Source organism: Gavialis gangeticus, unplaced genomic scaffold (assembly GCF_001723915.1).
Source record: "Gavialis gangeticus isolate Ggan-Ray unplaced genomic scaffold, GavGan_comp1, whole genome shotgun sequence".
Taxonomy (NCBI): Eukaryota; Metazoa; Chordata; order Crocodylia; family Gavialidae; genus Gavialis; species Gavialis gangeticus.
In genome coordinates, this window is record NW_017729024.1 from 93,136,656 (window position 1) to 93,148,463 (window position 11,808).

The 11,808-nt window shown below is 41.1% G+C and overlaps 1 protein-coding gene across 1 annotated transcript in view; it reads left to right on the forward strand.

Annotated features, from left to right (window-relative positions):
* Nucleotides 1-11,808, forward strand: part of RASEF (RAS and EF-hand domain containing) — a 75,989-nt gene that overhangs the window by 9,866 nt on the left and 54,315 nt on the right. Inside the window, exons 2-3 of the mRNA XM_019517410.1 lie at nucleotides 7,585-7,731; nucleotides 9,032-9,122. Coding sequence (XP_019372955.1) covers nucleotides 7,703-7,731; nucleotides 9,032-9,122 — 120 coding nt within the window. The 5' untranslated portion in view covers nucleotides 7,585-7,702. The remainder of the gene's footprint in view (nucleotides 1-7,584; nucleotides 7,732-9,031; nucleotides 9,123-11,808) is intronic.

Sequence of the window (11,808 nt, forward strand, 5' to 3'; positions counted from 1 at the left end):
GTTTGGGCACCGAGCAGCGCCGGGAAGGCGCAGCAGCTTGGCACCAGAGTGGTGCGGTGTGTGGGGTTGAGACCCCAGCCCGAGAGGGCAGTATTTGGCCCAGTGAGGGCCTAGGACCCTGAGAAGGGTCAGGGGGCCAGGCACGGCTGCATTCCACCTGAGCCCCAGCGCCAGGAAGCCCGAGACAGGACTGGCGCGTAGGCTCGGAGGGAGCCAAGGGCGCGCAGCACAGAGCAGGCTCAGAGGGAGCCAAGGGCACGCGCAGCGTGGAGCAGGCCCCAGCGAGGGCAAGCGCCCAAGAGACGCGTGGCATAGGGACCCTGAGAAGGGTCAGGGGCCAGGCACGGCTGCATGCCACCTGAGCCCCAGCACCGGGAAGCCCGAGACAGGGCTGGCATGTAGGCTCGGCAGGAGCCAAGGGCATGTAGGCTTGGAGTGAGCCAAGAGGCTCGGAGGGAGCCAAGGGCGCGCGCAGCATGGAGCAGGCTCGGAGGGAGCCAAGGGCGCGCGCAGCGTGGAGCAGGCCCCAGCGAGGGCAAGCACCCAAGAGGAGTGGCATAGGGACCCTGAGAAGGGTCAGGGGCCAGGCACGGCTGCATGCCACCTGAGCCCCAGCGCCAGGAAGCCCGAGACAGGGCTGGCACGTAGGTGGCGGGAGCCAAGGGCGCGAGCGGCACGGAGGCAGGCTCGGCGGGAGCCAAGGGCGCAAGTGGACGGAAGCAGGCTCCGGGAGAGCCACGGGCACGAGAGTGCGGGGCCGGCTAAGAGAAAGCCACAGGCGCGAGGAGCTCAGACAAAGGCCCCAGTGGGCAAGAGGGGCAGAAGCGTGGGAAGTGCGTGGCCTAGGCCCCTGGGGGGGGGCCAGCCGGTAAGAGTGAAGCCCAGGAGGGCTAGTGGAAGATTGGAGGCACAAGAACGTCAGGAACAGCTGCGAGGCTTGGGGCGTGCTAAAGGGGAGGTAGGAGGCACGCATAGCCCATAAGGCTGGGGGTGCACCAAGTCACACTTAAATCTCAGGAGATCATAGGCAGCCTCCCATATTACATTATATAAGATCAAAGACGTGGCGGGCGAGACTAAGAGGGTGCTGATCTCCTAATTGCCACGGCAAGGGGGCGCTAGCAGGATCACGGCCGCTTGTAGGCCCCACTCCGTGACACACACAAATAATAGAATGCCCTTTCATTAACATATAAAAACAACAAACTTTTATTTAACAAAATCTATGCACAGATCAGTGGAATCCTCATAAAACACATAATAAACTTTGATTTCAGCATTTAGCTCCTAGCCTTAAAGTAGACAGTAACATGTCCGTTGTAGTTTGCATGAGTTCTTCATAATATTCTGAAAATCTGTGCACCTCTGCCTCCCATCTTTGAGTGAGGGGGTCTTCTTTGCTTTTCTTCTTAAGATGCTATGAATGGATTCTCAGGGTGTGGACAGACATAACACTTGAATTATTCCAAGAACGTCCTTGATTTGGAAACTGGTTCTCAATTGTCTTGGGTTGCATTGTCCACATACACACTGCTAAGGGTTCTAAGTAGAATAGCCACCTTTTAGGCAGTGTGTTGCTGTGACTACTAGCCCAATTGCAATTTCCTTCTTCCTCATATAACTTTGAGTTCAATAAAGATCCATTCCTATACTTTATTGAAATCTGTGTGGTGGGGCTCTGACTGGGAATGCCTAGGTGTATGTGTAGGGTGGGAGGGTACTCTCTGGACCACTGCTGCTATGTGGTTGGGAACTGTTCCATGCTGTATTTAGAAAGCTGGTTAATTTATTTCTACTGATTGTACTTGACCAGGCTTCTGCACACCCTGGCTTTGTTTGGGTTGGGGAGGGCTGCTTCTGTATGCACCCCTGCTTCTGTATTCTTGGGGTCTCAGGGTGCAGCTTCTGCTTTTAAAGAGCTGATTGGTTGCCTTCCATCTATGGCAGTGGAGTAATTAGGCAGTCCCCTAGACCACTAATCCCCAGGTACACAGAAGCAGGAGTCCAGGCAGCCTCCCCACACCTACTCACGTCAAATAAGCCTGTGATGTGTGGAGCCCTGGTCAGGTGCCACCAACCCAATGAAATGGAGAAGCTCATTAGAAGTGGGGGAGGGCTGCTCCTGGGGCCCCCAGCCAGAGATGCTGTGGCCAAGTACAGGGCTGGGGCAGTAGAATTATGACTGTACCAGAGCAGCCAGTTGCTATGCAGCGGAGGGGAGGGATTGATATAGGGAAAGAGGAGGAACTGTGCAGTGTGGGATGCCTAGAGGACCAATCAGACAGTAGTCATGGAAAACTTGGTGCCTGTACATAACACTGACCTGGTTTGTGGAGAACTGGTTCAAAATAATATTCATCTGGGTACATTTTTAAATAGTTCAGGAGATTTAAACCATTCTAAAATGGCATGTACATCTGAATGCTTTTGGTTTAAACTGCATTGAAACTGTGGAAGATTTCAAGAACAAGATATCAGGTAGGTATCCCACAGCGTGCTGCAAGTAACACCTCAGGACCCCTGGAGCCCAACAGTGGGATAAAGCACTAGTGCATGCCTGTATTGGTGTTTGTACTTGAGTATCAAGTAAAATTAATAGAAGTACAAAACCATGTTATGCAAGGACACGGGCACAATTTTTTTCTCATTTCCCCACACAAAAAGACGCCATTTCATTCATAGCCTAATACTACAGGCCAGATTCCAGACCAGTGTAAACTAGCATAGTTCCACTGGCTCCAACGAAGTTATAATGATTTATACCATCTAAAGATACCTTTAAGCCTTCTTTCTTCTCGTTCCTCCTTTTTCTGTGTGAGACTATTAACTGTAAAGTCTCGGGGGTCTTGGATTTAATTTCATTTCATTTTTGTAAATCTCTGGGCAACTTTGCTCAGACTAGCCCATACGTAGAATTATACAAAGTTTAATGCATTATAGTTTCCTATCAGTTACCAGTAGATTTAAAATCTTAATGAACTTGGCATAATATTAGAGTGAAAAAATCTATGTGGAAATAATTACAGGGAAAAATAATAGCAATATCTAGTGATTTAAAAAGCTCTGTTTCATGTAGGCAGTGCTAATAGGGAGCAAGTACAAGAAAAACACAAAATATTTCACAATTCAGCCTTTAAAGCATGTGAGAGAGACAAAAACACAGAATAAATTTTTCAATTTGCTCCCAGTATTTAGTCATTAGCGTTATTATGAAATGACTGTGAACCTGAAAAATAGTCTGCCTCTGATTCCGGTTATACTTATGTTAGTATAAATCAGGAGTAACTCTACTGAAGTACATAGATTTACTTGGGTATAAAACTGCAGGATAAAATCAGAGAAGTGTAGGATATGAGTAATACCTGTAGTTTATTAAGTCCTTCAACCATTATGATTAGCATGAGAATTCCCCTGTACGTTGTGACTTTACATTCCTAGGACCTATTTATACAGATTTACCAATAAAATTAATAACTTCAAGCACAGTTTAAATTGGTTTGTGGCTAAATTGAATTCCAGGATGCTTTGATGTGTCACTGTGGGTTAGGTGACCATCCCTTAAAATCATGTCAAAAACAGTGTTCAGTCTTAGGCTTCTGTCTGGTTTAGCTCTAAGGCTCCATCAGCACTGGCTGGAGAAACTGCTTTAGCCACAACTGGATGTTAGCGTGCTGATAGAGATGGGTGAGTATTGGTATGGATCTGATGTTTTCATTCCTCTCAAACATTTGTGAATTTTGTTCAGGCCTGAAGCCTGATGCCTGAAGCAAGGTATTGTAGGGCAGGTAGATATCTGTGCCCAGAAGTGGATTTTCATTTCATTGCAAGTATTTTGGTTCAGGACTTTAGGACTATAATTTTTGGAAAAAAACAGCTGATAGGCCTTGAAGGCATCACAGAGATCCAGTTTGTAGTGGTAATGAATAACAATAATATATTTCATGTTATTTTTAAAATAGCTGTTCTATGCCTTAATGTTTATGGGCATCTATTGGTGTACATCTTTTTGAGAGTTAAACTTGCTGTTTTGAAGAGGAAGGGGCCCAAACCCCTTAACATTTTAACAGATTTTAAAAAGGGCTAATCATATAGCTATATTTTTATGAATTTAATCAAAATTGAAACAAAGCATCCTGCTCACCCCTTAGGTTCTGTTGTAGCAACTTGAACAGCAAAATTTGGGTATGCACAATGCACTGCTCAGGCATAAGCAGAGACCCAAAATTACCTCTAAAGCTTGTTTCAGAAACTAATTTTGGATCATTAACAAATTACAGAAAACTGTGATCTAGTTGTAGAGAATTGGGGCTAAAATAGGCATAATGAATCAATTATTTTTTCCTTAAAGCTTATCTGCCCTATTTTAATTATGTTGGCAAAAGATCAGCGTTTAACAAATTCAGAAATCCCTTTCATAACAGTCAAACTCATTGCATAATAATCTGTGCTATGTGAGACTTTGTCCTTCTGAGGAATTTTTAAATGTTATTATAATGAGTTTGCTGTTAATAATCTCAAAAGTGTCATTTTTAGATATTTGGGGTGATTAAAGCATTATTCCTAATGGTTCTAATTTCTAAATATATATTACAGCTTGTTTGTGGCATAAGCTGTGACATGGAATCATATAAAATGTGACACTAGTTTTTAATTCCTTCTCTGTTTTTCTTTTGCTACTTTGAGCTGTTGAGTCATGTTTTTAATTAAGAACTCATGCAGAATTGTCATAGGAGTGTTCAGGTAAGTGTCATTGAAAGTCCCAGCTGTTGATTTCAATTTAAAAGGCCTCTGGGTGGCTATTGTTGTTCCTCTAAGGGTCTTGAACTGCTGTAGTTGTGTGGGTTTTGTTTTACCTCTTCAACCTAACTGGCGCTGCATAAAAGTAGGCCACTAGGGTGTTCTAAGTCTTCTCTGACAGTTGTAATTGGGCCAGTGAGGAACAATGAACATAAACAGGTTTTTGGATCACATAGCCGGAATAAACTCCTGTAATAGCTACCTGATTTCTGACGACAGCCTCTAAAACAGAGCGCACCCACTCACAGACTGACACACACAGTGGTAAAGCAACATTACTTTCAGCTGTTGTTCCTTGGATTTGTTTGTTCAGTTTCTGAAGTCAGAAAACAGAAAGCTGAGAGGGGAGTGGCAGTGACGTTACTGGAAAAGGAACAAAAAGCAAAACTGTAAAAATAAGTTATAGAACTCTACCCCAAATTCGTGAATGTATTAGTGCAAATTGCTGTAGGTAAAGGCCAGTTTAGTTGACTGATTTTTTTTTTTCTTTCATTTTTTTTGGTTCCTAGTTTGTCAGCAGAATGCATTGTAGCAGTAGAGATGGAATAGCAAGCAAGCACATACAGTGCAATACAATGCACCAGAGACACTGTAGTAGTAATATTTTACATGTATATAGCACCTTTTATCCTCAAGGATCTTTAGGATCACAGCACACCATAAATTTACACAAATGCCACTACTAGGCTGGAGGACAGTAGCTAGCTAGGGCTGAACAATAGTGGGACAGAAGGAAGCTGAGTATTTCTTTGCTAAAGATGCCAGAGCATACCTTTACACTTAAAGCATATTATATGACATCTCATATTTAGATATAGCTGACAGATCTACAGCTGGTAGTAGAATGACATAAATGTACGCTTAGGGAGCAAACTGAATTACTTTTGCCTATGTTTGTGTTTGCTTCCTAGCAAATAGGTTTATTAGTAGGAATGTTCATAGAAATTGTAAATCTAAAACTAGTAGAGAATATTTGAAGAATGTGAATTTCAAATGTGTGTGTGTGTGTCTACAGGCTGATTCAGAAGGGTTATGCTGGCATCTTTGGGGAGGCAGGAATATGTCATTAGACCTGTATGTCCAGTCAAAACTAACTATAGCAATTAGAATTTGGAATATCACATAGTCTCAACATACTGTTCATATATTACTCATGGACCAAGATTTTACAAAATTTTGCTGATTTAAGAATTAATAATGGGTGTATGGCTGAGATGTGATTTGAGATAAGGCAAAGAGCCTTATCTTACTGAGTCATTTAGTCATGACATTCTGTTTGTTCAACTCTAGCATTCTCCTCCCAAAGACCCACATATCCTCACTTATGTCATGCTGAATTTGTCTCATAGGGATAGAGAATTCTGACCCTCATGGGACTTGATAAGCAAATTTTCACACACTTGCTTTTATTTGGGGTTCAGTCCTTCAACTTCTTCACCTTCAGTGTCCGCCTCCCACTCTTTATCTGTGTATCTGGAGTGCAAATTCTCCGGATGGGTTCTGCCTTTATGTGTAATAGCCAATGTAATCAAGTTATACTAACTAACAGTTGAGATTTCTAGGTCCTATTGTAATAATGTTTCTTATACTTGAATGTATAATGATCCAAATAATAGAAGTAGCAAGCATGTAGCACAGCTGTTGTTCCTGGTGTTATGGTTGGAGAGTTCATGGAGTGCACTATGTTCTTTATGTAGTAAATCCTGAGTAATGGTCTCCATTCTTAAGCTGTTCTTTTGTGGGGGGTGTTTTTTGGGGCCGGGGGGCGGTGAGGGGTTGCATACTTTGTGTTTGCATTATACCAGTTTTGATGAGAACAGTCAGAAATGCTTATACATTATCTGGGAAGAAAATCCAAAGTAAATCAGAATGCATCTCTTGTTATCCTATGCTTTGGCAGCTTTTTATTAGTGTTATTTCCTCTAAAGCTTTTAATGACCATGCAAGTACAATATATTTTTTTCACTTTCCTTATCTGGGATATCCACCATTTCTTTACATGAGCATTATATGTAGAAATACCCAGTTATAAAATATTATCAGTGTTCCCTAACCATTTACTTCTTAGTGAGATAAAACATGTTGGTCACTATTTATGTAAGTTCTGGGTCCCAGTATCTTAAAATTTACCTCTGACCTTATGCCTTACCATGGCAGATTAAATGACTGGTTATGGCTTACTAAGCCACTACTTATCGTACCATCAGAGAGCATGTCAATGCTGCAGTCAAAAGTGTGATTGTACCTTAGCTAGCTTTAAACTAGCCAGCTTGAGTAGTGCTAGTGTAGTTGCAGTAATATGGAGTCACCTCATGTTTTCCTCGGATTCTCAGGTTTGTTTTCAGATGGCACTTAGCTCTGTATTCCCTCAGCAATATTGTTATTTATGTCCAAGGTAGTGTGTTTAAAGGTAAGTTGGATAACTCCACGAAAATTGCAGAGACATATTTTTGCCTGCAGTGTGTTCATATCCTCAGTTTTTGTTTCTCAAGGAAGGCATATTAAATGTGTTAAACTTCTAACTTAGATTCTTAAGGTATCATCTTTTTTCCATTTATGTTGCAACCTCTCCAAGTTTTTTATTTGGAGAATTACAGTGCAGTGAAAAAACAGGAAGGATGAAAGTATCTCAGAAAAGAGCATCGTTGTATTATAATGTGTATTTTATTTGTTAATGTTTTGTAAACATGAAGCAGAGGAATGTTTTTATTAGGAATGTATTTTTCAAACCTAGTTTGGCATGTTTGTACAATGGAGCATTTGTCTCTCTCTCCTTTCCTCCCCTAGGCAAGAACAGGCTAGTGTTCTGTATCAGAACATCAACATAGTAGAACCAAGATTAATTCAGCCTTATGAACATGTCATTAAGAACTTCATCCGAGAGATCAAACTTCAAAGCACAGAGATGGAAACCTTAGCTGTGGCTGTGAAAAGGTACAGGGAATTATCAAAAAAATGATTGTGAAGTATGAAAGTGAGTAGGACAGTGGGTGTGTTAAAGTTGCTTGGTATCAATGGAAAATGTGTTGAACAAATATTTCCTCAACTGATGAGTTCAAAGAATCACAATTGATGTATGCACACTTGCATGTCCATATACACACAGTGACTTGAAAATGATTCAGAATTGAGTCACTGTAGTTATTCTGTAAGGGGCGACTGGATCCTAGACAGTCAGTCTGAGGAGAGTGCATGCTAGGGCAGAGGGTTACCAGAGTGTAAGCCAAGGTCAAGCTAGATACCAGTTTGAGTACAGAATATCAAGCCAAAGTTCAGGACAAGGTTATGGTTAACTGATCCAGGGTGGAAGGTCCAAGAAAAAAATAGGAATATGCAGAAGGGTCCTCCTAGAGGCTCAGAGCACAAGTCACAAGCCAGAGACTCGGAGCAAGCCAGAGATACAGCAAGGTGGTCTGTTGCCCAGGTAGCTTTCTGTTGTCTGGTGTAAGCTTATATAGCCATTGTAGGCAGGGCTTCTCCCTGAGAGATGACTCAGCCTGAATGTCAGATTACCTCCAGTTGGGGCCTGGGACCAGTTCAACCTCAGCTGGGCCTCAGCTCATTACATATACTCATGTTATATATACCTTCTCCCCCAAAAATTAGCCTTCCAAATCAGGGTGCATGTCATAAGTAGGTCAGGTAATTTTCTGCCTAGAATAAAAGCATGGAGGTGCTGTAATACTGTTGCCATGTTTCTTTCTCTTCTCTCCAGTAGCCACATGGAGAGGGGCAGAGTCTAGGTGGCAGATCAAAGGCAGGTGCAGTGGTGTGAGTGCACCCCACTTTGATTTCTGCTCCACCCAAAATTTAAAACCAGCTGCCCAGAAGTAGTTACATTTCTATTCAAGCAGTCCTGAGGGAGTCAGTTGATTTCATGACTCATTATCTACCTCAGTCCTGCTAATTGCTCTTCACTCCATAGGTGTTAACAGCCCTGTCACCTTTTTAATGGTCTTGATGTTCCACTAATCAAGCTAGCCCTTCTGCAGTTTTGCTGTCTGTTAGCTACTTGTGGTCTCTTTTCTGTTTCACAGTCCTACAGACTGTTTTTAGCTCTTTTCAAACCCATGGAGTCCAGACTTCAATAACTACAGTTTTAGCTTTTGGCTAACCTGCAAATGTGAAAACATTTGTCTATATGTTTGGGTTGGTAGGGACATGTATTTATTCTCAAATTTCCTTTAATGTCAAGGAGTAACTCCTTTAAGGTATATTTACCTTTAAATTTTAGAGCTCAAGATAAAGCAGCAATGCAGCTCAGTGAACTGGAGGAGGAGATGGATCAACGGATACAAGCTGTAGAACACAAAGTCAGGAAAGATGTGAGTATTACATAATGATTAGGGTGCTCTTGCTCTGTTGTAAGTCAGTGGCAAGATTACCATTGACTCTTGACTTCATCATGGTGCAAGAGGTAGATCTCAAGTGCAATTTTTTCAACTTGTTTTTTGATGTTTAATTGCTTGTGATACATCTGTGTGCTTGGTTTGCATGGTGCCTTAAACTGAATATGTGGTATGCTGCAGTTCCCATGATGACAATCAGTTGATTGCCAACATAGGGATTAGGTAGCCCAGGGCCTCCAAATAGGCTGGGGCTGCTCAGAGGTCTGCACGTGCTGGGTGGGGGAAGCCAGTTGGTTCCCCCACTTGGGAAGCTCAAAGCTGTAGGACTGCTAGCATGTGGTTTTGCAAGTACTGAGCATTGAGACACTACTTTGAGACCTGTGCTCCTGGCAACTCCATGCAGGGCTTCACTGTGAGTAGCTTTCCACTTAGCAGTGCACAAAGAGCCTGGGATCTCAATCCTGGACTCCACGTGTTGGCAAATTTGAAGAGTGCCTTTGGCTGCACCGACAGGATGCAATTGGATCTTACCCTGATCCCCAAAATTTTGTCATGCCATGTGGCATGGTAGAAGGATCTATTGTTTGGATCCAGGATCAGATCTCATTGCACCATTAAATTAATGTCTTCCAGAGGCTATGGTGGAGCCCAGTGTAACACAGTAAAAGGCATAAAACAATACAGTAAACCATATATACTCATCCTGTCTGCATAATGTCATTTTATGTTAAACGGCTAATAGTTGTAAATACAAATTTATTTAACTGCATACCATGCTTAAAAAATAAATTTGAATTAATTTGCATAATTAATAAATGCATCAGATTATTTTGTTGTTGTTAGTATTTTATTTGTTAGAACCCACAGCATAGCAGAACCTACTTACATACTGGAAAATCCAGTCTCTTTTGCCCAATAGCACATAATATGATAAACAGCTGAATACTACTTAGCAATTTTATCATGACTGGTTATTTGATCAGCTGATATATCAGAGTAAATGAGATTCTGATATTCATTCCTAGGTCATTGTCCTGTAGCATGTACACACAAATCCTTCTAATAGATATGATAAATCAATGATTTTTAGTATCAGTTTTCTAGCTAGGTGAGACCAAATAATGATGTAAAGGTCTCAAACATCTGAACCCTCTAAGTGGTGTATTATAATATTTAATGAAAATGCAAATTACAAAATGGGCACAAATATATTTCCTGCTGGAAAGATATTACACATTTATATCTAGAAAACAAGTATATTAGTTTTAGAATTTTTTTCTCTTGACAAAAAGCAATAAATTGACATAATAATAATTAAGAATCTCAGTAACTATAATACTATAAAAAGATGAACAGAAAATATGTATGTATTTTATCAAAGAGCAGTGACAAGAAGAATTACAATTATGCAGTTTGTCCTGTCTGGTGCATAATATCTACTTAAATGCAATGATCTATGTTATATAAAAATAGTTCTTCATGATTAAGCAAAACCGTCATAGGTTGGGTAACAAGTACTTCTTATTTCTGAATGTAGGTTATGATCTTTTTTGTAGCAAAAATTAACCTAACAAATATGAGCACTTGGACATCCTAGAATCTGACAAATGACAATCTTTTGAGAGGCCTCTGGTGAAATCCTGGCATTAGCAAATTTAACAAGAACATTCACATTAACTTCAGTGGGAGCAGGATTTTATCATTCATGCCTAGATGCATGTGTCTGGGCAGATTGCTCATTGCTCATATCATTCTTTAAATTGTTACTCCTGAGCCTTCATTTCAGTTCCTAGTATCACATAGTTTTAAAAGGTAAAACGCCCCAAGAATAAACGTATCATACAGAGATATTTACTTTGTGGGACTGAACCAAGTCATAAACCTTAAAGATTGCAGTGTACATTTTATTGTTTCTGATGGGGAGCTAGCTTATGCCATAGTGACACCTTCTTCCATGTGGTAATATTTGTATTTTGAGTGCAGCCTGCCCTCTTGTTGCTGGAAAGCAAACCATTCCTGGGCAAGTCATACTTTTAGGAGTCTATACAGGTACAAAAAGTAGGTAAATCCAATGCAAGGATGGGCAAGTCATAATCTCTCCTGGCTAAAATTTAAACATATCAGTTTTCATTTATAAATAGCATAACATGTTAAGTAAAGTTGCAGTCTTTTTGTCTGCTTCTGCATTAACATTTGACAACTCCCTCATCACCTGCCAGTGATGATCTCTTGCCAGACTTCAAGTTTGTGTGGTTGTAGGGGTTCTTACTTAAGTCACAGAGAAGCTCCACAGTGATTTTGATGTACTTGTGTCTAGGAATAAGTGTATAGATATTATGGATAAAAGAAACCTTATAGTAACACACTTCAACGTATGCTCAAAAAGTCACCCCCTCCACTGAATCACTCACAAAATAAGATGCCGTGGCTATCCTTTTACATGCTTAAATCTCCCATCTCCTCCCCTCAGAAATGACAGGAGTGATAGTGATATTGTTGTACTTATACCTAGACAAGTCTGGGATAGGTGTTTTTTTTATAAAGCAAAAATAAATATCTATTTATGACAGACTAATGCCATTACTAGCAGATTACATACAAAACTGTGTATGTCTAGTAGGAGGCTGATTTGAAAAATTGATTATGTCCCTAGAATGTATGT